This window comes from Podarcis raffonei, chromosome 13, assembly GCF_027172205.1.
Source record: "Podarcis raffonei isolate rPodRaf1 chromosome 13, rPodRaf1.pri, whole genome shotgun sequence".
In the NCBI taxonomy this organism is placed as follows: domain Eukaryota; kingdom Metazoa; phylum Chordata; class Lepidosauria; order Squamata; family Lacertidae; genus Podarcis; species Podarcis raffonei.
Window position 1 is genome coordinate 14,445,991 of NC_070614.1, and position 25,709 is coordinate 14,471,699.

The 25,709-nt window shown below is 48.5% G+C and overlaps 1 protein-coding gene across 2 annotated transcripts; it reads right to left on the minus strand.

Moving 5' to 3' along the window:
* Positions 1–1,073: 1,073 nt before the first annotated feature.
* On the minus strand, positions 1,074–24,304 carry GFAP (glial fibrillary acidic protein). Of its 2 annotated transcripts, XM_053361646.1 has the most exons (9): positions 23,544–24,299; positions 17,224–17,284; positions 16,252–16,347; positions 14,738–14,899; positions 12,866–12,991; positions 10,561–10,781; positions 8,180–8,223; positions 5,258–5,343; positions 1,074–1,241 (listed from the first exon to the last, which is right to left on the minus strand). In XM_053361646.1, exons 1-9 carry the CDS (start codon positions 24,044–24,046, stop codon positions 1,200–1,202), a joined length of 1,341 nt encoding a protein of 446 aa, XP_053217621.1. In that variant the 5' UTR covers positions 24,047–24,299; the 3' UTR covers positions 1,074–1,199. The 2 variants fall into 2 exon arrangements, with proteins under 2 accessions (XP_053217621.1, XP_053217622.1); XM_053361647.1 differs by lacking the exon at positions 5,258–5,343 and having other exon boundaries at positions 23,544–24,304.
* Between the last annotated feature and the right edge of the window lie 1,405 nt (positions 24,305–25,709).

Below are 25,709 nucleotides of genomic sequence, written 5' to 3' on the forward strand. Positions count from 1 at the left end.
GATAAGACCATGAGAAGAGATTGCGGTGGAGGCCCAGGGGTGGGGTGGAAACTGCAGTCACTAGCCAACTTTGACTGGCATTCCTTTACAACTCCAAATCTAGCAGGGGGAAAAACTTCATAGATGAACAAAACTCATCCAATGCAGGAGCAAACTAGCTGACAGGGACAGCTTTAAGGTTTTAAATAGCTGTCATATGGGAAGAACAGCAAAGACCCCTCTCCTGATGTGGTCCTGATAACTCCCCACTTTATCCCACAGTGTTTACTAGCACTAGGAGGGAAGCTCCCAATTTCCCCCTCAACAAGACATTTTTAACAGCTTTGCGGGACCGTTTTCACTATTTTGGGATAATTTGCAAGATGAATTGCTATCTTGTCACATGCGTTTCTGTTATGTACTGAGTTGAATAGGATCCAAAATGCAGCAGCCTGATTGGTCCCAGAACAATAGGCTCCAGAATACAGCAGTCTAATTGGTCCACAGGAGCCACCCAATCCAGCTCCAGGTGGAAGTGAATCTGCGACCTGATTGGCCTACAGGAGAATCCCGGAATTAGCCAATCACATGGAGCCCATTGTGTAAATAATGTATATAAAGCAGACATTCTGGGGGGACTTCCATTCCTCCTCACCATTATGAGCATGAAATCCACTCTCGACTCCGAGTATATTTCAGTTTCTTAAGGACACGTGTTATACTTCTGGGGAGACAAGCTAACGTCCTACCATTGTTCCCCTTGAAATACCTCCCTTCTAGGCCTCTCTCTCTCACACACACCTCTCCCAGCAGCAACAGTAAACACGGATCCTATTCATTAGTAGGTTTATTGAGAAGCAGCAGGTTTTGGTGTTAAGCCCAAGACAGATAACATCTAGGAGAGCTACAGCCCAGTCTAAACACGGTGCCTCATTTGGACACAGTGAGGCAAGCATACAAGATGCGAGAAAGCGGGTGGGCCCCAAACCCCACCTGAAGCACCAGGTAACTGAGGCCCAAGAGGCAGCAGCCGGTTATACTTTCCCAGCAATAGTTAAATTTGCAAATGTTTCCCACCCCTCGGAGCAGCGTGCGGAGCTGTTTTGGGGCCATAGCCCTGAAGCGTCAGAAAGGGAGGCAAGCTTCTCCTAGCGTCCTACAGCTACAGGCGTCTCCTCCCTCCCTTCGCTAGCGTGGCTTTTACTTCGCAGCCACTGGCTTCACACCACTTCCTTGTGCTCCTGGGTTGACTCCTTGATCACCTGCAGACAGAGTGGGGAGAAGAATGGGAGGGAAGTTATTCGCCCTGCTTGGGTCTTAATCTAGCTTTTCAGCGACCACAAAACAGCTCCTATTCATTTTGAGACTTCGTGTGCTCCCTTCTAAATGCTTCAGGTTCCCATTGCTTACTCCCACCTGTCCCCTAAAAATCAAAATCAAAGCAGGGTCTATGGCAGCACAGAACTAGTAACTTGATGGTTGATGCACAAGATTATTGCCAATACTGGTGACACTTAATTGAAAATTTAAGCACAGCCCCTCCAAGCGTCCCTATTTTCCAGGGACAGCCCTGGGTTGATAGCTGTCTTGGTTTCTGATTTGATCCTGGAATGTCCCACTTTTCCTTGGGACACCCCATTTGCATTGGTGAAATGTTGGAAGTTATGGAGTTATGCGACCCACTGAGCCAAGGAGCTAAGTAACTCTACAATGTTTAGAAAACATCTGAAGGCAACCCTGTACAGTGGTACCTCTGGATGCAAATGGGATCCATTCTGGAGCCCCGTTCACATCCTGAAGCGAACGTAACACGCGACTGCTCATGCGTGGGTCACGTTTTGCTGCTTCCACGCATGTGTGTGATGGCATTTTGAGCGTCTGCGCATGCGCGAGCGGCGAAACCCAGAAGTAACGTGTTCCGTTACTTCCAGGTCGCCACGGAGTGCAACCCAAAAATGCTTAACCCGAAGCGTATTCATCCCGAGGTATGATTGTATAGGGAAGTGTTTTTTTAAAAATGTTTAATATTTTGTTATGTTTTAATATATGTTGGAAGCTGCCCAGAGTGGCTGAGGCAACCCAGTCAGATGGGCAGGGTATTATTATTATTAATAATAGTAGTAATAATAATAATATTAAATAGGGACGCGGGTGGTGCTCTGGGTTAAACCACAGAGCCTAGGACTTGCTGATCAGAAGGTCAGAGGTTTGAATCCCCGCGACAGGGTGAGCTCCCATCGCTCGGTCCCTGCTCCTGCCAACCTAGCAGTTCGAAAGTGCAAGTAAATAAATAGGTACCGCTCTGGTGGGAAGGTAAACGGCGTTTCCGTGCGCCAGAAACGGCTTAGTCATGCTGGTCACATGACTCGGAAGCTGTATGCCGGCTCCCTCAGCCAATAAAGCGAGATGAGCACCGCAACCCCAGAGTTGGTCACGACTGGACCTAATGGTCAGGGGTGCCTTTACCTTTACCTAATAATATTAAATAGGACATCCCTATTTTCATCGGATAAATGCTGGAGGGTATTTAAAGCAAGCTTTCTTTTTTATGTTTTAGCTATATCTATTTAACCCTAAAAGGTCATAGTTTGTTTTCTTGGATGGAAGTAAACCAGCAGGGCAGATCTGGAAAATGTACCAGCGAAGGAGAGATTTAAGCCCCCATCCTGGCGGGAGAAGAAAGAAGGAAACAATGAGGGCCTAGCTCAAATTTCAGGCACGTACATGCCTTTGCAGCAGTTCAGCTATATGTATATTTAACTGCATAGTAAGGAGCAAAAGGGCTGGTGTAGCTATCAGCCACAAGAGACAAAGCAACGAAACAGGAAGTCTCCAATTTGAATCTGCCACGAACCTGTTCACTAAGCAGTGTTAGCCAAGCCTCTCATCCACATTATGGGGATAATAGTACAGTGGTACCTTGGTTTAAGAACAGCTTAGTTTATGAACAACTGGGATTAAGAACGCTGCAAACCCAGAAGTAGGTATTTTGGTTTGTGAACTGTGCCTTGGAAGCAGAACATGTTGAGTGCATTCCATTTGTAAATTGAGTCCCCCGCTGCTACGGGAAAGCACGCCTTGGTTTAAGAACGCTTTGGTTTCAGAACGGACTTCCGGAACGGGTTAAGTTTGTAAACCAAGGTACCACTGTACTGGTTTACCATTATAAGGCCACTGTGAGAATTATAACAAGATGCTATATTTTATTTATTAAATTTGTACACTACCCCATATCCATAGATCTCAGGGCAGTTCACAACGCAACAATACGTGAAGCGCTTTAGAACTAGGTAAATATTCAGGATTATCCCAAATAACTATTTACACCCTATCACACACATGTCTTCTGTGCACAGTGGGAAGATATGGACTACTGCAATGCGCTGTACGTGGGGCTACCTTCAAAGGTGACCCAGAAACTACAACTAATCCAGAATGCAGCAGCTAGACTGGTGACTGGGAGTGGCCGCCAAGACATTATAACACCGGTCCTGAAAGACCTACATTGGCTCACAGTATGTTTCCGAGCACAATTCAAAGTGTTGGTGCTGACCTTTAAAGCCCTAAACGGCCTTAGCCCAGTATACCTAAAGGAGTGTCTCCACCCCCATCGTTCAGCCCAGACACTGAGGTCCAGCTCCAAGGGCCTTCTGGTGGTTCCCTCCCTGCGAGAAGTGAGGTTACAGGGAACCAGGCAGAGGGCCTTCTCGGTAGTGGCGCCTGCCCTGTGGAATGCCCTCCCATCAGATGTCATGGAAATAAACAACTATCTGACTTTTAGAAGACATCCGAAGGCAGCCCTTTTTAGGGAAGTTTTAATGTTTGATGTTTTATTGCTTTATTATTATTATTAATATTCTGTTGGGAGCCACTGAGAGTGGCTGGGGAAACCCAGCCAGATGGGTGGGGTATAAGTAATAATAATAATTATAATTATGGCCCGATACTTTCCAGGTTTGTTATTCTGCTCTGTTCAATGCTCCAGACTAAGTATTTCCTCAAGTCAGCTTGCAAGACCTTTGGTCTGAGCTATGTAGTATCTCAGGCTGAACAGAGTGCTCACTGAGGGAATAAAGTCTTGTCATGAGCACAGCTTCATCCTTGCAGTATAACTTTTGCCTGCTGACCAACACTGCCTAATTTTTTTTGTGGGCACAAGCAGGCAAGGCAGAAAAGCAGGCTTGTATTCTGCCATATGGCACACACTGTCTCTATAGCATCAGAACTTGAATTACTTATTCCCAAGTGCCTGCTCACTCTTTTCTTTTCTTTTTAAATAATTTATTTGCTATTGTTTTTACTGACACTAGAACAGGAACTGAAATACAGTCCATCAAGATGCATAGATCTATGCTGATGGGCAAACCATTCCACAAACACCAAACTTGGAAAAGCTTGCTGTGACCATGTTAGAGAATTCATTCTCCCATCCATTTTGACTCATGTTCCAGCCATCCATCTCGACACCAATTCTGGAAGGAAGAAAAGTTATTTTCTATTGCCCACAAGCCTGATTGTAAGTTATAAATCTCCCTCATGTTTCCATCATCGTAAACCAGAGGCATTGGCAGAGAAACCCAAGGGGATGAATGCCAACAAGAAATATCAAGTGTTACACAAAGGAAGAAGGAACCCCAGTTTGTGCACAAGGACAACTGGTTAGCATGCCTGAGGGAAATGCGTAGTCTCCAATGGATAACAAAAAGATGCCAGTCATGTGGTGCTTCAGCTCAAATGCCCAACACCATTGCTGGTTGGTTGTCTCCAAACAGAAACATCGGACCCAAGACGTAAGAAGTTACAGATAATAACACTCCTTTTCTCAGTGCTCATTTGGGGCCCTGAATAGCACAGTGAAAGAAAGAAAATGCTGATAAATTGAAATAGGATGCAGAGAGAATCATTGAAAGATGATAGGCAGAGGTTCTAGAAGACAAATCCTACCAGGAAAGGCCGAAGGAGGCTGGTATATATAGTCCCAAGAAGCCAAGAGATATTGGAAGATTAAAAGGGCTACAGTCACTCACCAGTGACAAGATTAAAACTACAGAGAGGAAGGAGGTTTGAATATTAGGAAGAATTTCCTAACTATGAGCAGTTTAGCGACAGAGCATGATGATGAAGGAGACTGAGGAATCTATTTCCTGGAGGATTAAAAATAAAAAGAGTGGGACAGGCATGTCCATAGGTTCTACAGGTGTTTGGAAAGAAAAGGTTGGATTGCTAGATCTTTCAATCATGTGATCAGAAAACCAAGGCCTGGGTAGCTTTTGCCTACCTCTCCATCTCTTGTCTCCACTGTTTTGACCACAATACTCCTCTTCAGGTGGGCCTCAGAAACGGACTTTGTGTCCAGGCTGGTCTCTGGTGAGGAGGGAAAGAACAGCCCAGTCATTGTCATAGTGTGGTAGTTACTGAATTGTGACCTGCAGAAGGCACACAGTGTTCATCTGTGATAGACTTTGAGCTGGCCCGTGAGACCACAAGGAAAGAAACAGAAGGAAATGCTATGGGTCTGGGAGAATGTGTGTGAGAGAGAACGGTATCAAACAGTGAGCTAAAACTCAGCTCCTTCTGCGCTCTGATGCAGCTGCAGTGAAGGGCAACCAGAGTCAAGGAGGGGAGGGGGGAGAGAACTTGCTAGGTAGCAGGGAGCCATCGCTAGATCTAAGTGATCCTAAATTGTAGCACCTTGACCTTGACCAACAAACATCTCAGTAACACGCATACAAATTCCTCTTTAAGGAGTTTTCCTTTCAGAGGCTTTCCCAAGCAGCCTCCCATATGGCAACAAGAACAACCAAAGTGATCACAAAGAAGAATCAAAGTGGAACAGAGGTGTGCAATGAAATGAAATCTAGCAGTAGCTGGCACAGAAGAGAACTGGTGTGTCTAACAATGTACCCCTAGTTATGTTTACTGGAGTTAAGTACTATTGTAAACAGGGACGTGGGTGGCACTGTGGTCTAAACCACTGAGCCTCTTGGGCTTGCCAATCAGAGGGTTGGCGGTTCGAATCCTCGCTATGGAGTGAGCTCCCGTTGCTCAGTCCCAGCTTCTGCCAGCCTAGCAGTTCGAAAGCACGCCTGTGCAAGTAGATAAATAGGTACCACTGCAGCAGGAAGGTAAAGGCGTTTGCACGCTCTCTGGTTTCCGTCACAGTGCCAGAAGCGGTTCAGTTGCACCAGAAGTGGTTCAGCCATGCTGGCCACATGATCCAGGAAGCTGTCTATGGACAAACGCCAGCTCCCTCAGCCTGAAAGTGACATGAGCATTGCAACCCCATAGTTGCCTTTGACTGGACTTAACCATCCAGGGGTCCTTTACCTTTACTATTGTACCCAATGGGACCTGCTCCCCAAGACAAGTAAAGATGCACAGAACATCAGTCAAAGAGTGAGCTGGGAAGTTCCTGGTTCGAAGCTAGTATTAGCCGTGGCCTTGAAATAAGCCTTGCTGATGGGAGATGGATTTCAGGAGGACAGGAGTGTAGGAAACGCCTTCATTGGATCCCAATTAATTTCCAAAGACTTCAGTTTTAGGAAGGTTTTTTGGCATATAGGAAGCTGTTTTAATCCAGGGGTCCCCAACGCAGCTGCTACATTTGCCTGTATCTCCTACAGCACACACAAGAGGCGTCAGTAAATACCCCATCGAAAAACTGCAGTGCGTAGGGAAACTGTTTGCTTTTCCTGCTCAGCTCCTCTTTGCAGCCTCTCCTAGATTGCACATGCCCCACCTTACAGATATCTGCATTTCATTGGGTACTAGGTTTAGAAACCCACGCTCCTTCCCTTCCTGTATTGAAAAAGGAGAGGTAAAGAGCCTTCTCTCTGCAGTGCAGGTGGATTATTTTAGACTCTGAACTTGCATGTTCTTATAGGGGTGGGGAGCTTTTAGATGGCAATATGTATTGCTATACTCAAAACGTGGTAATCCTACTGAGTTTGGGGTCCCTCCTGCTCATTCCATTGGGTGGGATCCCAGCTCTTCTGCCCCCCACGTTGTCCCTCCAATGGCACCACTGGTTTTCAAAAATACTGTATTTTTCGCTCTATAAGACGCACCAGACCACAAGACGCACCTAATTTTTGGAGGAGGAAAACAAGAAAAAAAATATTCTGAATCTCAGAAGCCAGAAAAGCAAGAGGGATCGCTGCGCAGTGAAAGCAGCAATCCCTCTTGCTGTTCTGGCTTCTGGGATAGCTGCGCAGCCTGCATTCGCTCCATAAGATGCACACACATTTCCCCTTACTTTTTAGGAGGGAAAAAGTGAGTCTTATAGAGCAAAAAATACGGTAAATAGTAAAATAGATAGGAGCCAGAGGCTTGGAATACAACCTCTCTCCCCTTTCCTTCCTCTTGCTAATGTGTGCCTGTTGTTGATATTCGCAGCTCCCATGACCCATATCTTGCGCGACCCACTTGCAACCCCTTCCTCATCCTGCTTCTAGCCTGCCAAAAGGCATCTTAGAGGCCAGAAATAGAACAATGAAGGCCTTTAGGATTGATCCAGAAAGGCACGAATACGATTATGGTGGTATCGGTGGAGAAAGGCATCGGCAAAGCAGAAGACAATAGAAGTTTTCCAATATGTATTGGTCTTTCTACCTTCAGACTAGATTAGGCGAAGCGGCAGCACATGCCATTTCGCTGCTTGTTTCAAGACAGAAAGTGCTGCCCTGCCCTGCTGCCACTATCATACCTGCCACTGCCGCCACCTGCCCCACCTCCTCTGCTGCCACACAGCCTGCCACACTTAGTGGTTCACACTATAATTGAAATTGAAATACTTTATTGTCACTTGTCCAACTTGTATACAGTGAGATTACACAAGCACCCCCCACTCAGCTCTCTTAGTCTTGATTCCCCTCGTTTACTGACGCACACACACCAAACCCAAAAGTCAGTTGCCCTTTTATCTTTTCATTCAGCAGCCTAACAGCCCATGGATAGAAGCTGTTCTTTACCCTGTTGGTGCGACTAATCATGCTTCTATATCTTCTGCCTGAAGGCAGGAGATCAAGAAAGCGCCGGCCAGGGTGTGAATCACGCCTGAGAATTTTCCTCACTCTCCTGAGGCAACGTTCTTCCGCGATGTCATCCAGTGGATTCACGGGACAGCCCACGTATAGTTGCTGCCTCATTTGTGTGTGGTCACATGGCAACAGCCATCCTCATGACAGAATGGGTTCCTTACCTCGGATCTGAAGGTTGGAGAAGGTCTGCACTGGAATGGTGATCCTGCAAAGACACAAGGAAGAAAAGGAAAAGAGAGTGGGGTTTCGAAACAGTCCCAGGGCCAGCCCACCCAGGAGGCAGGCTACGGTCGCAGCCTCAGGCAGTGGCACCTCAAGAGGAGGCAACAGTAGCCGCTGAGATCTCGCAAGACCGTGCCAAAATCTGAAGAGATCTCATGTGCTCCATTTGAACCTTCAAGAGATCTCACCAGAACCCACCGTCATTGCTGCTGCTCTGCAGGCGCTGCCACACAACTCAGATGAGGGTGGCTTTGGTGACGAGTGCAGGACACCACCTTCCCGTTTCGCCCGGTGGCGAATCAGGATGAGCTGCCCCTGATCCGTCCTAATTCTCTCAATCCTTCCCCAACCTTGCATCTTTAATTAATTAATTCCAGGTTTTGTACTGGATAAGCAGCAGAGCCAAAGGAGCTCGGGTGAGAAGCACAAATCTCACAAAATGGCTGATCCGGCAGAAGTAACATGGCAAACAACACCCTTACCCATCTTGTCTTGGACTACCACTCCCATCAGCCACAGCCAACCTGGCCAATGGTCATGGATGATGGGAGCAGTAGTCCAAAATGCCTTGAGGTGGAAAAGAGCAACAGTTTTTTCTGACAACACCAAACAGAGGCTTGACAGGAATCGCTTGGTCATATTCAAATGCTATTTGGTACGAGTCATCCCCGGGTCTACTGGAGGGTTTTAGCACAGTGGATCCTGGATATAGAACCTACACAGTGACACACTGGATCAAGGAATGCTTGGTGCCCTGGAAGATCAGGTTCAAAGCAACAGTACTTGGTAATATTTCCATTATTAAACCAGAGAGCCTGACTAGGTAAAAAGGTAAAGGGACAGTTAAGTCCAGTCAAAGGCGACTATGGGGTTGCGCGCTCATCTTGCTTTCAAGCTGAGGGAGATGGCATTTGTCCACAGAAGGCTTTCTGGGTCATGTGGCCAGCATGATTAAACCGCTTCTGGCACAACAGAACACCATGATGGAAACCAGAGCGCACGGAAACGCCGCTTACCTTCCCTCCACAGTGGTACCTATTTATCTACATGCACTGGTGTGCTTTCGAACTGCTAGGTTGGCAGGAGCTGGGACAGAGCAACGGGAGCTCACCCCGTCGTCTGACTAACAACAAGCTGACTTGGAGGCTCATTTTTTAAAATTACACTTATGAGACCCATCCAAGTTTCGAGGGAGGCCTGGTCTCTCCTTGAAGCAGAATGAACTAGAAGACTCCTAAGACAATAAGAGTCGACTATACCACTTTAGATTATGGGTGGGACTTGCAATTCGTAAGTGTTCACAGCCCAGCCCACTTCCCATTGTGCTGATTCCCTACTTGTGGGGAGTTGTGTGTATTTAACACACTGCTAACCTTTAAAATGGGACGCGGGTGGCGCTGTGGGTAAAAGCCTCAGCGCCTAGGGCTTGCCGATCGAAAGGTCGGCGGTTCGAATCCCCGTGGCGGGGTGCGCTCCCGCTGCTCGGTCCCAGCGCCTGCCAACCTAGCAGTTCGAAAGCACCCCCGGGTGCAAGTAGATAAATAGGGACCGCTTACTGGCAGGAAGGTAAACGGCGTTTCCATGTGCTGCGCTGGCTCGCCAGATGCAGCTTTGTCACGCTGGCCACGTGACCCGGAAGTGTCTCCGGACAGCGCTGGCCCCCGGCCTCTTGAGTGAGATGGGCGCACAACCCCAGAGTCTGTCAAGACTGGCCCGTACGGGCAGGGGTACCTTTACCTTTACCTTAACCTTTAAAATGGGATGCGGGTGGCGCTGTGGGTTAAACCACAGAGCCTAGAACTTGCCGATCAGAAGGTCGTTGGTTTGAATCCCCGTGACGGTGTGAGCTCCCGTTGCTTAGTTCCTGCTCCGGCCAACCTAGCAGTTCGAAAGCACGTCAAAGTGCAAGTAGATAAATAGGTACCACTCCGGCAGGAATGTAAAAGGCGCTTCCGTGCGCTGCTCTGGTTCGCCAGAAGCGGATTAGTCATGCTGACCACATGACCCGGAAGCTGTACGCCGGCTCCCTCGGCCAATAAAGCGAGATGAGCACTGCAACCCCAGAGTTCGGCCACAACTGGACCTAATGGTCAGGGGTCCCTTTACCTTTAACCTTTAAAATGGGACCCCCTACCTGTAATCTGAAGTGGTACGGTCCATTTCACCGCCAAGCCTCAGCCCCCTCATTTGGCTGCATATATGTAGAACAAGCCTAACACGCAGGGCTGTTAAGGAGCTTTGTATTGCTCTGACAGGCTCCCCAGCAATTCCATGTAAAATATGTGACAACACTATGGCTATGGGAATTTCTGGGCCCTACCTGCTTTCCTCCCCCTCCAAGAGTTTTCGGTAGGTGGCAATCTCAATATCTAAAGCCAGCTTGACATTGAGGAGGTCCTGATATTCCTGGAGGTGACGAGCCATTTCCTCCTTGAGGCTGCGGGTGTCTTCCTCCAGCCGAATCACTGTGTCCTGGTAGGCGGCAGTGTCGAGGGCATAGCGGTCTTCCATCTCCCTCAGCTGCCTCTCCAGAGATTCGTTCTGTAATGAGGACAAGGGAAGCGTCACTGGCGAATGCAACAAAACAAGTGGTCTGTTACTAACCTGCAAAGGGGAAGGGACATCCTGAGCCCACAGCTGACGTGGGGAGGTTATAAGCCATGTCAGCAACATCCATGTTGGACCCAGCTTGGAGGCTGAAAGTGACATACATTCTGGGAATATATACCTTTCGCTCATTTCCCTTATGAACTTCATTCAGATCCTGCTTTTCTGCCAAAGCACTCAAGGCAGTTCGCAGTTGACCAATAATGGCTCACAAGCCGAAGAGGCATAAGCAATAAGGAACAGCACTCTATGCGGGGCTACCTTTGAAGGTGACCCGGAAACTGCAATTAATCCAGGATGCGGCAGCTAGACTGGTGACTGGGAGTGGCCGCCGAGACCATATAACACCGGTCCTGAAAGACCTACATTGGCTCCCATTATGTTTCCGACCACAATTCAAAGTGTTGGTGCTGACCTTTAAAGCCCTAAACGGCCTCGGTCCAGTATACCTGAAGGAGCGTCTCCACCCCCATCATTCAGCCCAGACACTGAGGTCCAGCTCCAAGGGCCTTCTGGCAGTTCCCTCACTGCGAGAAGTGAGGTTGCAGGGAACCAGGCAGAGGGGCCTTCTTGGTGGTGGCACCTGCCCTGTGGAACGCCCTTCCATCCGATGTCAAGGAAATAAACTACCTGACTTTTTGAAGACATCTGAAGGCAGCCCTGTTTAGGGAAGTTTTTAACGTTTGATGTTTTATCGCTATTATTATTATTATTATTCTGTTGGGAGCTGCCCAGAGTGGCTGGGGAAACCCAGCCAGAGGGGTATAAATAAATAAATAATAATAATTATTATTATTATTACTACTACAGGGAAGGAAGAGGAGATGAGGCACACTCAGGAACAAGCCAACCCTTTCATATTATTGCATAATGGCATTACATAAGAACTTGGTGGAACAATTGCTTTCTACCTAGGAGACAATGGTGGAAGAGGAATACCCAATAGCAGCTTGCCCCAGTTAGGGATTGGGGAGACATTTGATTCAATTTGCACTTAGAAACAAACTTACCCAATTTGTGATTTTTCAAAAAACAACAACAACAACATATCGAAATGGGGGGGAAAACAAACTATCTGAATTTTGCAACACCATTCTCCAGCCAAGTAACACAGGCAAAAATAATGTAAGAGTAAAGTGTGTGTACAGATGCATATGTGAATGAAAATAATATACCAAATTGCATTATATTAGGGAGAATAAAAAGGTAAAGGGTAAAGGGACCCCTGACCATTAGGTCCAGTCACGGACGACTCTGGGGTTGCGGCGCTCATCTCGCTTTATTGGCTGAAGGAGCCGGCGTACAGCTTCCGGGTCATGTGGCCAGCATGACTAAGCCGCTTCTGGCGTTCCAGAGCAGCGCATGGAAATGCCATTTCCCTTCCCGCCAGAGGGGTACCTATTTATCTACTTGCACTTTGTGCTTTCGAACTGCTAGGTTGGCAGGAGCAGGGACCGAGCAACGGGAGCTCACCCTGTCGCGGGGATTCGAACTGCCAAACTTCTGATCAGCAAGTCCTAGGCTCTGTGGTTTAACCCACAGCGCCACCCGCGTCTCAATTAGGGAGAATAGCTGTGCAAAAAGGGAGGTATTAGGGGGGGAATATCCTATTAGTGTCTAAAAAGGTGTACCTTATGAGAAATTTACAGCAAAATGCTGATGAATTTTCATGGAGTGGTGTCTGTGGGCAGGAAGGAATGCCAGTCATGTGGGGCAGGGGAGGGGGGAGGTAAAGGTTATCCGTTCCAACTGGTTGCATCAGACAGTGAGTTGAGAGAACCAGGCCTCCTCCACCGGCTCAGCTGAGACCAGCTGCCATTTGTCTCCTCGCCTCCTAGAACTACCTCCATTGTTGGCCAATTCCATTTGACTGCAGTGGAGGGAGAGGTGAGGCCCTCTCCATTGGGCTTAGCCGGGAACCGGAGACGGATGAACCTAATGATTCTGGTTTCTCTCCATTTCTCATTTCCCCCAATATTAAACTCACTTCTCCAAATTTCCACATCCACTCCACCTACCGATCCCCTCAGGGACTCCAGGTCACAGGTGAGGGACTGCAGCTGCCGGCGGTACTCGTTGGCTTCTTGCTTGGCGAGACGCAGGGCCTCAATGTTTCGTGCCGCTGCATCAGTCAGGTCTGCAAACTACCAGGCGGAAGTCAGGTTAACGTTCTGTTTCATGGCTCAAGGAACACATTCACTCGCATTGGGCACTCACACCAGCCCACAACTCTCTCTCTCCACAGCTGATCTGGGCAGATCAGCTATGGGGGTGGGCGGGCTGTTATTGCCCCCCTCTCTGCTCATCCATGATCAATCACATGACCAGGGAGAGGGAAGTTTGTGTCCACATAAGTGCGCTATTCCCACCCCAGTACTGTATGCAGGGCCTTTTTTTCAGCCGGAATTGCTGGAACTTAGGGATGGAGGAAGGGGTGTGTGGTGGATGCAGTCCGCCCCGGGTGTCACCACTGAGGGGGGTGACAAAATGCCGGGTGGCACTCAGGGCCTGCAGCGCGGCCGAGCCACACGTCTTTCCTGGGAGTGATGCGGTGGTTTGGGCACCTGCAGGCTCCGAGCTGCCCCAAATGGTCTGCCCGCTGCCTGCCCCTCAGCTGTAGGGTGCTGAGTGGGAGGAAGCAGGCAGACTCCTCAGTGGCCCCATGGAGTGTACTGCCCTGGCTTGCCCTGCCTGACAGGTGGCTGGCCCCGCCCCCAAGGATGGCTGGCCCCACCCCTGGGCGCAGGGCACGCGCTGCCCTGGGAGCCCAATCCGATTGCTCCGCCGCTGAACTCAGTTCCGGCACCTCTCAGGTGGGCACCATTGCCATCCTAAGAGAACAAGGGAGGTGTTTATGCTCGGTTCTGCCACCTATTTTTTTTAGAAAAATAGTACTGACTACAGTGGTACCTCAGGTTACATACGCTTCAGGTTACATATGCTTCAGGCTACAGACTCCGCTAACCCAGAAATCATGCTTCAGGTTAAGAACTTTGCTTCAGGATGAGAACAGAAATCGTGCTCCAGAGGTGCAGCGGCAGCAGGAGGCCCCATTAGCTAAAGTGGTGCTTCAGGTTAAGAACAGTTTCAGGTTAATAATGGGCCTCCGGAACGAATTAAGTACTTAACCTGAGGTACCACTGTACATCTAAATTACTGCTTCTGACTAATAGCCCAACTTTACAAATGTGTTTGTTGATACTGACTGTTATCTACTTTAATGCCCCCCTCCCGCTTTGCTGTTGCTGCCAAGATCAGTAAGATCTTGAGGGGAAGGTTTTTTTGTTTTTGTTTTTTTTGAGAGGGGCTGGATTAGGCCCCCAAGCTGGGGTTTATCAACCCCTGGTTGAAAAGGTTGTGTCGCCAGAGCTTATACCTGATCACCACTGTGACCTTCAAACCCTTCACCTCCCTTCCTGACAGGGCAATTGTGCTTGAATTTTCAGGCGATAAGGAAGTCTATGGTTTCTCCACCAAATGGAAGCACCCAAAGAGAACTCAAAACAGGAAGTATCTTGGAGAAAAGGCACCTGTTATCACAGGGTGTTTGGAGCAACCATTGCTGGTACGGGCTAGAAATGTCATTAAATTTTAAAAATGCACATGATTCATATTGAATAGTGAAGAAAAAGACCAGAGTTACACATGCATCCTGTGTTTCAAGCACTGAAAATTGTCACTAGCCATGCATGCAATCAGAAGTCTCATCTACAACATCCCTCCCATCTCTTACTGTCACCTTCCAAAGCATCTCAATGGTGCAAGGCCCTGTTCGTCTAGAATGGGCAATCTGAGTGGCAGCCCCATTCAGTTGGAATGCTAGTCAAAGCTGTGCTGGAGTGGGAATCCTCCGTCTTTCACTTTCCTTGGGCTCCACCCTGTTCCCATACCTTAGACTTGTACCATTCCTCAGTCTCATGCATGTTGTTTGAGGCCATGGACTCGTACTGGATGCGGATCTCGCGCAAGGCAGATGTCAAGTCTGGCTTGGCCATGTCCATCTCAATGTGGACCTGTTGCTGCTGCAGCTGCTCCTGCAGCTCCCGAAGCTCCTGAGAAGGGGACAGAAGTGTCATGAATCCATAAATTTCATGCACGGGGCAGGGTTTCCCAAAAACTGGACCAATTAAGACTTTGGGGAACAGATCAGGGCAAATTCACAAATGTAGGACTTATCCACACTTACCTTTCCTCTGTGCTTTCCAGGCACGGTCTGAGCTCCATGTCCAAGTGCCCCTTTCCTTGACCCGGAGATTTGCCTGTGAAAAACTGCTCTTTAAAGCTGAATCGGAGCAAATGGTAATCTGTATAAACCCTGAATAGGCATTTGCTTCGATTCAGCTTTAAAGAGTGGGTTTTTGTGGGGAAAGCTCTGGAGGTGATGTGTTTCTTCTCTTCCTTTCCTCACTATCTTCTTCAAGATGCAAGTCATGGAGACAGGATGTGCCTTATGATAGCTCCCAGCTTCAGACATTCGTCTGAAGCTACTTTTCTGTATTTCTACCCAAGAATATGTTGTATGTGTTATCTATTATTGCTGCATAAGACAATGCATGATTGAGACCTAGAAACTGTAAGTAAAGCAATTTTAAACTTACTTATCAGTGTGTGGTCTATTCATCGCCGAGGGGGGCAGAAGGAGGTCAGCTGCTAAACTCTTTGGATACCACTGGGCACCATTTTGAAACAAAATGGCAGACTCAGTCTTTCAAGACTGCAGTGATCCCTTCGGACAAGCTAAATAACTTTGGCACGATGGTTCCTGAGATCAGGGAACAGGATTTTGTCTATGTTAGGATATTGTTGGATGCCATTTTGAATCAAGATGGTGGCGTGAGCCTTTGAAGGCTGCACTGATGGTCAGCGAGGGTTCTGCTGGCTTCTTAGGATCCTAAGCAGTGCCGGACACTCCCTGCTCATTGTTTAGATGCAGTGGGCATATTTTTGCTTCCTTTGTGTGTGGAGGGAAGATGTGCCATATTAGGAAACCTGGACGCCTTTAGGAATACATGGGAAATATAACATCTCCAGGATCAAAGGTCTAGGTTTGTTTGCTTGCTTGGTGTTAAAATTTGCAAGCTGCATTTCAACCTGAATGGCCCATACAGTCCTGTTAACATACAATGAAATTGAGAAACGCCATTAAAAACGAGCCTCACAAAAATGCAGTTAAGAACCCAGAGCCTCTGAGCCAGATGAAGAGTTGGTTGGCTTTCCCAGCAATGGGACCGAATAACCAGTTTTCAGTATGTCTCTCTCCCTCTCGCAGGTGGGGGGTTTTTTGGCAGGCGTTAAAGGGAAAACAGAGCACAAGCCACACTGTGGATCTGGGCCTTCAATCCGGCCTATTCCCCCAACTGCCTTTCAAAATGGAGGAGCTTCAGCTTGGGCCTGTACTCCATACCTCCTCATGGATCTTCTTTAGGAAGTTGATCTCCTCTTGAAGTGATTCAATTTTACGTTCCAGGTCTATCCGGGCCAACGCAGCATCATCAACGTCCTAAGAATTGAGAGGAGAGAATGAAGGACATTTTATCTGTTTTGGCCCTTAACGTCATGTACAGGGAGGAAAACGGAACCTCTTGCATGCTCTCTCTCCCCTGCAACGCGCTCCATGTGGGGCTACCTTTGAAGGTGACCCGGAAACTGCAATTAATCCAGAATGCGGCAGCTAGACTGGTGACTGGGAGCAGCCGCCGAGACCATATAACACTGGTCCTAAAAGACCTACATTGGCTCCCAATACGTTTCTGAGCACAATTCAAAGTGTTGGTGCTGACCTTTAAAGCCCTAAACGGCCTCGGTCCAGTATACCTGAAGGAGCGTCTCCACCCCCATCATTCAGCCCAGACACTGAGATCCAGCTCCGAGGGCCTTCTGGCGGTTCCCTCATTGCGAGAAGTAAGGTTACAGGGAACCAGACAGAGGGCCTTCTTGGTAGTGGCGCCCACCCTGTGGAATATCCTCCCTTCAGATGTGAAGGAAATAAGTAGCTATCCTATCCTTAAAAGACATCTGAAGGCAGCCCTGTTCAGGGAAGTTTTTAATATTTAATGCTGTATTGTTTTTAACACTCAATTGGGAGCCGCCCAGAGTGGCTGGGGAAACTCAGCCAGATGGGCGGGGTATAAATAATAAAATAATAATAATAATAATAATAATAATAATAATAAGAAGAAGAAGAAGAAGAAGTGAAAGCGGGTTGCCCTGGCATGTGCTACAGATGGCCCAACTACAGCCCTTCCATGAGACACATACATGCATGCACATGATGTAGCAAGGAGAAAACTACTTCAGATCAGTTACAAGCTACAAGGCCATCTTGCATTCTCTGCCCATAGTTCCAAGATGGGATTCGTCATTTTTTCCACCTCACCTGTCGGTAGGAAGACAAATTGTTCTCAGCTTCAAGGCGCTGATTAATCTCGTCCTGTAACCTTAAATGAGAGAGAGAGAGAGAGATGGGAAAATCAGGAAGCTATGCTGAATTATCGGTTCCCTTCTGCAAGGGGCTTAAACCAAGGGGAAAAAATATGTCAAGGTCAAAGGCTTCACAAGGCCCTCAGACCTTTTGTAATTCTGCACCGTTTATTTGCAAGTTTTTGAACCCTTCAGGCTTTGCAGGCAGTTAATACAACAAAATAACAATAACAAAAGCAGCGATAATATTAGCATAAGAACAGAGTCCTGCAGGATCAGATTAAAGGGCCAACATTCTGTTCTCCTGGGGGCCAACCGCCCTTGGGGAGCCAACCAGAATTCTCTCCCTCCTTCCGATGGTTTAAAGAAGCAGGGAGAAAACAAGAAAGCTCTTACTTATAATTTATTCAGTGATCACGGTAGAAGACAAAGAATCCAGTCATTCTTCCATGAAGGAGTTGTTCACTCTGAGCCCCTCCAATTTTCCTCTCTAGCAGCAGCATCTGGCCCTACGGTGGCCCCCGGTGGTCAAATGTCTCTGTGTCCGTTGCTCTTGCACTCTTAACGAACGCCGCGTTGTAGGAGACGATGGATCATCTATACTATCTAATGACATGCAGGGCCATCTTAAGCATATCCGGCACCGTGGTGCAAAGATCCCTCTGGTGGCCCCGCCCCCTGATTCCCAGTGTTGCCAACATTTTTTAGGGAGGACAGTGCTGCCAGCGACGCACCCAGCTTTGCAGGGCTGGAGGAGGCGGGCAGTGGCTGGAAGGCAGCTCCTCCAGTGGGAAAGAGGCAGAGGCTGGGCACGGCGGCTCCCGGCTCAGCTGTCTGCTTTGTGCCATGGTGGCTATGGCAGACGGAGGCTCTGGGCGCAGCGCTGCTTCGGCGTGGCGTGGTGGAGGCGCCACTAGCCTCTATGGGTAAGACGCCTCTGATGACATGTCAACTGGCTGCTCTGCCCCCTCCTTCTCCTAACACCTCATAACTCTGCTGTTCACCTGTCTCTGAGCTGTTATCTCCCTCTAGTTCTTCTGTAATTCAATACTGCCTCTCTCTTCTCTGGCAGCTACAGGAAAAGGGGGTGGGTGATCTCCACCATTCCTCCTCCTCTTCAGTCCAGTCCCTGACATCTCCCCATTTCCGATTCCCAGAAACTGGTATTCAGAGGCACATACTGTCTCTGACAGCGGTGGCAAAGCGTAGCCATCGCTAAAGGTAAAGGTAAAGGTACCCCTGCCCGTGCGGGCCAGTCTTGCCAGACTCTAGGGTTGTGCGCCCATCTCACTCTATAGGCCGGGAGCCAGCGCTGTCCGAAGACACTTCCGGGTCACGTGGCCAGCGTGACAAGCTGCATCTGGCGAGCCAGCGCAGCACACGGAACGCCGTTCACCTTCCCGCTAGTAAGCGGTCCCTATTTATCTACTTGCACCCGGGGGTGCTTTCGAACTGCTAGGTTGGCAGGCGCTGGGACCGAGCAGCGGGAGCGCACCCCGCCGCGGGGATTCAAACCGCCGACCTTTCGATCGGCAAGCCCTAGGCGCTGAGGCTTTTACCCACAGCGCCACCCGCGTCCCATCGCTAGTAACCGCTAAAAACCTAATCCTCCATGAATTTGTCTGTACCCCCATTTAAAACCTTCCAAGTTGGTGACCACCACTGTGTGGAAAGGCATTTCCTTCAGTCCCTCCTGAATCTTCTAACATCCAGTTCATCGGATGACCCTGGGATCTCGTGTCATGAGAAACGGAGGAGAACTTATCTCTATCCACAGTCTCCAAATTATGTTAAATCTACAATCTCCTTTTTAAGGCGTGGCAACCCGGACTGTACACACAACCACATGATTGATTTGCACAACAGTATTATGATATTGGCAGTTTTATTTGCTGATCTTGTTAGGAATACACTGTACCAGCTGGAGCCAATAGTAGCTGGAGTCCAACAAAATCTAGAAGTCTCCATGTTGGCTACCCTGGGCCTGCGCTGTTATTGGAACACTAGGGCTGGTTGCCAGCTCTGCCCCTGAGTGCTTTAGTGCTATTAAATGGAAAGAGGATATTGGTGGAAAAGGTTTGGGGCTGGCTATGCCACAGGTCTGTAGCTTGGATGCTAAGCAAGAGGTAATGTTACTTGATCCTTCCTATGCTGCAAGGAAGAATTCATCTCTCCATCTCCCCAGGAGCTATTAGATGTTCCACCTGCAGTTAAGTCCATAAACGCTATACTAACCCATAACCAAATTTATTGGCCCACATCTTTGTGTTACTCACTTGTGGCCTCAAGCAATAAAATATGCAACTTTTGGAAACCTTTCCTGTTAATTGTACAGTGGTACCTCGGGTTAAGTACTTAATTCATTCCAGAGGTCCGTACTTAACCTGAAACTGTTCTTAACCTGAAGCACCACTTTAGCTAATGGGGCCTCCTGCTGCTGCCGCGCTGCCGGAGCTCGATTTCTGTTCTTATCCTGAAGCAAAGTTCTTAACCTGAAGCACTATTTCTGGGTTAGCAGAGTCTGTAACCTAAAGTGTATGTACCCTGAAGCATATGTAACCTGAGGTACCACTGTATAGAGTTGATTTCTTACCACAGGCAACCAGACCAATGGCTAGCTTTCCTGCAACTCCTGCCTCACCTGCTTTTTAAAATTGTCTCTGTTATCACACCACACAGCAAACCCCTAATTTTCAACCTTGAATGAGAGTTCCTGGGAATCGCATTTGATCAAGATGGTGGGCGCATGTCTCACTGTCCACCCAAAATGGATGGATCTGTGCCTCCTTGTTGCTGAACTCAGATTCTCTCACATTGGTAACTGTTCCTCTCTTGGGGGTCTTCTAAAGCAGATGTTGGCAGTGCTTTTCTTCCAGGGGGAAAGGTGACAGTACTTACCGTGAAGCATAGGTGCCAACTCCCTGGCGCCTTGGGTGCCTGAGCACCCACAAAATTCCCCATGAAGGGACTGGGCACCCACAAATTTCAGTGCCAGGGCCATGCACGCTGCATGGCACCCACAGTCGCAGAGCCAAGCTGGCAACCTTGCCATGAAGTTGCTACAGTAAGTGCCACACATTTAACCAGTGCTTCTCTGCTAGAAAAAAGAGGTGCCGGTATTGGGTAACTTTGAGTACCTTCAGGGGAAAAAACCACTGGGTGTGGGAACCCCTCCCGACGTTGCTGAGCTCCAACCCCCATCAGCCTCAGCAAACATGGCCAGGAATGATGTAGTCCAGCAACTTCTGGAGGTTGCTACACTTGCTCTAAAAAATAAGAGATTAGGAAGGGCTCTCCTGGGCTGAAATTTTAAGGGGAGGTTGCACAGGCATCAGTCAGGGATGCTACGTTGTCAATCGTTCACTAAGCAGGGGATTGGACTAGTAGGTGATCTCTTCTAATACTATGACTCTGGTCTATCCAACAGCGGTTGGTATGAACCACCCTCCCAGGGCAGATGCTAGCACAAAACATTACGCTGTTAGAGGCACCTGGCGCTGTTGCTGCCCCCACTTCCTCCACTGTGGAGAATGCTCCGTTATGGCAAATGGGGCACTGCCCCATCAACCTCCATCCTGATTCCTGGAAGACCACCTGCCTTTGTGTTTACATCAAATCCAGAGGGTGGCTCTGGATTTCTGCTTCCTCCTCCTGTCTCAGTTTTGCCCTTGCAGAACTCAGCAGGGAAGAGGATGGGGACAAAACTTGGATGTCATTGGCTTTCTAGTGCCACGTACTGTTGGGGTCGCTGCCTTCCGCCCTACCAGCCTCAATGGGCACCAGCCAGCACTGCTCCTCTGAGGTCATTTAAAAAATTATTTGTGTTTGTGGTCATTTTTGCCGTCATGTTAGCAGCGGCATTCCAGACCCTCTGTGGTATGGTTACCAGACGTCTCCGTTTCCTGGGGACAGTTCTTGGATTAACAAATATGTCCCCGGACAAAATCCGCCCCTGGATTTCATTTAATGTCCCCAGATTTATATTTTAAGTGTTGTAGATTTATTACTAGGGAAGGAATGTTGCGTGATTGGTTCAACGGCACAACACATGTCATATAGGGACTTCCAGCAAGGCGAAATGGTGGACACCATGGCAGTGAGCAGCTCCTGAAGCCAGCAAGAGCCAACAGCGCTACCAGGCTGGCACTGGGCTGCTGAGACTGCTGCTGCCACTGCTGAGGGGGAACTGGGGACACCTGGCACGTCAACTGGGGGAACTGCTGACTCCCTCCCATGACCCAAATCGAGCCAGGAGCGAGAGCACCCAGTCACCCGGCCAATTGCCCAGAGGCGCTGTGGAGCCAGGAAAGCCCCGGAGCCGACGCAGGGAGAAGGAGGAGAGGAGAAGGAGAAGGAATAGAGAGAAAGACGAAGGAGAAAAAAGAGGGGAGCCCGACCTTGCTGCGCCACCGCTAAGGAGGATAGGTAGGAGAGCACCGGGAGGGCAAGGACATGTGGCCGAGCCCAGGCCCGACCTGAGCCTACTCCACGGCGGCTAGTGCTCCAAGATTGCAGGCTGGGGCCCAGAGGAAGGCCACGTGACAGAGGATATGACAGAAGAGAAGATATTACTACTTTTTGTTATATCACTTTTCTCTCTCTCTCTCTCTTTTTTAAATGTGTCCCTGGATTCTTTGAAAAAAATCTGGTAACCTTACTCTGTGGCCATCTTTCCTTACAATATCTCATGGAGGAAGCATGGGGGTGGAGTCGATCCGCCAGAACCCTGGAAAGGTGGCAGTGGCAAATACTGTTTAGCGCTTCACACAACTTACTACTGGCACGCCAGAGATTACTTTAGGAGTGCTCCTGGAGGCTATGCCACACAACCGACAGGCTTATGGTAATGTGCGGTGGACTGGCAGGTAGTTAGAGGTTGCCTCTCCTGGTCTGCCGCCTGAGGCAAGGGATTTGCCTTACCTAAAGGGGGTAGCCCTGGAAGTGAACCTAGTCTGCAATCAAAGAGCTGGCAGATCACTAAAAAATGCCCATAGAAGAAATAACAATAGTTTAGCAGTTTTCAGGCTTCCTGCCTTTGCGGAAACTTTCCACGTTCACATGGTATACTGGCCAGACCTCTTGGGCCCAAGGGAGCCAACTTGAATGAAATATTGGGGGGCCCAGGTAAGCCCCACCCCTCATAATCAATCACAAGATGCAGAGCACACAAACCAATTGAATGGCAATGCCCATCAACTTTGGGAAGGCCCTGCCACCCCAAATATTTTACTGGGGGAAGACAAAGGGACCTTGGCACCTAGGCGTTGGCGCCTATGCTTGGGCCTAATTATATTTTTCTGTTAATAGAGAATGTGCTATGGATTATATGCCACTCCCCTGCAGCTCTGGCTTGGAAGGGAAGACTGTAAGCTGTCATCAAGGGAAGTTCAACTCCCATAACCAGTTTTTTAATGGAAAACTAATAATCATCTGAGGAACCCCAGGGAACCGCAGATGCATGATCTGACATTCCCTGCTCCAGATGGGTCAAGCAACCAAGCCTAGCCATGTGCCACAAAGGAAGGCCAATGTACCTCTCCCAAAACTCATTTGCCAATACGACCTGCTGGGAAAAAAATCCCATTCCAAAGCCAAACAAGGCAGCCAGTAAGACCCTGAGTGTGCAAAGCCCACTCACAAAGGACCCACCCACACCATGCGTTTAAAAGGACATGCCGTCCCCCCAAGAATCTTGAGAACTGGAATTCGTGAAGTGTGCTGGGAAATGTAGCTCCGTGAGGGATAAATTCCCTGTTCCCATGTGTTTAAAATGCATGATGTGGATGTACCTCACATATCTCCTCCAAATCCTCAATTCCCCAAGCTTATGCATATTGCTTCCTTGCCTCATTCTCTATTTGCAGGTGCTTCCCCATCCAGCCCTGGCGCTGTGGGTTAAACCACGGAGCCTAGGACTTGCTGATCAGAAGGTCGGTGGTTCGAATCCCCACGACGGGGTGAGCTCCCATTGCTTGGTCCCTGCTCCTGCCAACCTAGCAGTTCGAAAGCACGTCAAAGTGCAAGTAGATAAATAGGTACCGTTCTGGTGGGAAGGTAAACGGCGTTTCCATGTGCTGCTCTGGTTCGCCAGAAGCAGCTTAGTCATGCTGGCCACATGACCCAGAAGCTGTACGCTGGCTCCCTTGGCCAATAAAGCGAGATGAGCGCCGCAACCCCAGAGTCGGCAATGACTGGACCTAATGGTCAGGGGTCCCTTTACCTTTTACCCCACCCAGCCCAGTCAAAACTTGAAAAGAGACCCTGGAGCTTCCTTACTTTTGCCGGAGATTGTTGAGGTCCTCCAGCAGGTTGTCTCTCTCGATCTCCAGACGGGCCTTGGAGTTGGTGAGCTGGTCAACCTGGTGGCGGAGCTCCCTCACCTCTTCCTGGTAGATGTCGGCCAACTTGGTGGGCTCCTTGTCTCGGATTTGGTTGAGCTCGGCCACCAGGACTTTGTTCTGCTGCTCCAGGAATCGGACCTTCTCTATGTAGCTGGCAAAGCGGTCGTTCAGCTCCATCATCTCCACCTTCTCGTTGGTGCGGGTCTCCTTGAATTCGGTGTTGAGGGCATCGGCCAGGGAAAAATCCACCTTGTCTGGGGAGAACTTGGGGCCAGCACGGAAGCTGAGGCTGGAGGTCTTCAGCTTGGTGACGGAGAGCCGAGTGCCGGCGCCTGAAGACAGGTACCTGCGCCCTGGCGAGAACCTCAAGGCGTGGTGGATGGAGGAAGTCTGCGCGCCGAAACGCCTTCCGTAGGATGAGAGCCGTTGTCCTTCCATGGTCAGGCTTCTCCTCCAGGCTCTGCAAACTCAGACAGATTTCGTTCTGTGTGCTGCAAGGGGTTTTATACAAGAGGGTTAGCCATCGCCAGAGCATATGCGTGTGAAAGGCTGGAGGAGGGAGGGGGAATGGGGTTCACGCCAGGCCTTAACATCTCACATCTCCCATGCCAAGTGCCCTGTGCCCTGGCAAAGCAACAAAAGAAAGTCATTGGGCAGAAGCTTTGAGCGTTCTTGATGGGAGAAGAGAGCAAATGCTCCTGGACGAGGTCAGAGTCCTTGCCCACCTATGATGGCCACGATCTCCCTGCAACAGCAGTGATATGACAACACACGGCAGGCAGCTGTGAGATTGCTAAAGATGAAAAAAGAGGAAGGGAAACATCTCATTTGCCCCAGAATCACAGGCAAGAGCATGACAAAAATACAGCAGCGAAACCAGATTGCCAAAGCGGTTCATGAAAATGCAAAACCTACTTTTGTCTAGAGAGCTCATTCACACAACAAATGTCACTCCTTTGCATGCTGTTCTGTATGACCAAAACAACCAGGCGTTTTACACAAAATGCTTAGATCTAGAGAGGCTCCCAGGTACTCAAGTCTGCCAGCGATGTAAATTCTGTACACCAGTGCCTGGCAGATGGTAGATCCAGGATTTCAGGAGATTTGTGGTAGCTCATAAAGCATTCATGATTCCCAGTTGTTTAACAATAGCAGCTTGTCGATATTGCAAATGTTGAAATATTGTATGTGCAGGAATTGGCTGATGGTTAAGGATAAATAAGTTTTAAAAAACCCCAAAATTATTGTACTATAAGGTTAACTGTAAGGAATGGAATGTGCACTAGAAACAACTAAGAAAATAAAGCAGAAACAAGAGGAAACTTTGGACACACCAAGAACGGAATGCGGGAAAGCAAATTTTGGAAAAGTTGAATTAAATTTGTCTTAATTTGTGGCTGATTTGGTAAAATTTGGAAAATCAATAAAAACGATTCACCAAATTAGGCTGCTGAAACAAAGCAAGGGGCAGGGAAAATCAGGCATGGATTTTTATATGGAAAAGAACGTGAGCTCAAAAACTCAAAACAAATACCTGTACTAAGTTGTAGTCAGAGGTGCCATCTTCCTTAATTCTAAGTATATCCACACTCCTCTTTCTAAGCCACTATTTCACACTTGGCTGTACCTGGTGGACATTGAGGTTCTAGGAAAAAGCAAAACAGGGCCGCTTCCAGACAGCCTGTTTATTCAACATTCATCCTTATTTGTTTGCAGGGAGATTAGGCGACGTGCTGTACACCAAGTGCACGTCAAGAGAAGTGCTGTATTTGGAATCAGCTCTGCCTGAGAGCCATATCTCTTGATATAGACCTCTCATCTCCCGATCCCAGATATCATAGTGTAAGCAGTGGTTACTCAGTGGTCAAGAAAAGGCACTTCGAGGTGGTGGACTTGTAAGAAAGCGAGGGGATTCGGGGAAATGATATATGATGAGATAAAAAAGTGATAATACCCTTCCCAAAACTTGAAGCTATTCTCTTAGTAGCTATAGGGACAGAAGTTCCAAAAAAAGATGATCCAGCTGTTTATGTATGTAACGACAGCAGCCAGAATTCTCTATGCACAAAAATGGAAGGAAGAAGTTGTTGTTGTTTAGTCG

Excerpts from the sequence above, each read along its gene's own strand:
- GFAP (XM_053361646.1), bottom strand. The coding sequence starts at position 24,046 with ATGGAAGGACAACGGCTCTCATCCTACGGAAGGCGTTTCGGCGCGCAG. Across the intron at positions 12,992-14,737 it reads AGGAATGGTACAAGTCTAAG|TTTGCAGACCTGACTGATGC; the intron begins GTATGGGAACAG and ends TCCGCCTGGTAG. Across the intron at positions 8,224-10,560 it reads TTGGAGGGGGAGGAAAGCAG|GATCACCATTCCAGTGCAGA; the intron begins GTAGGGCCCAGA and ends GTGTCTTTGCAG.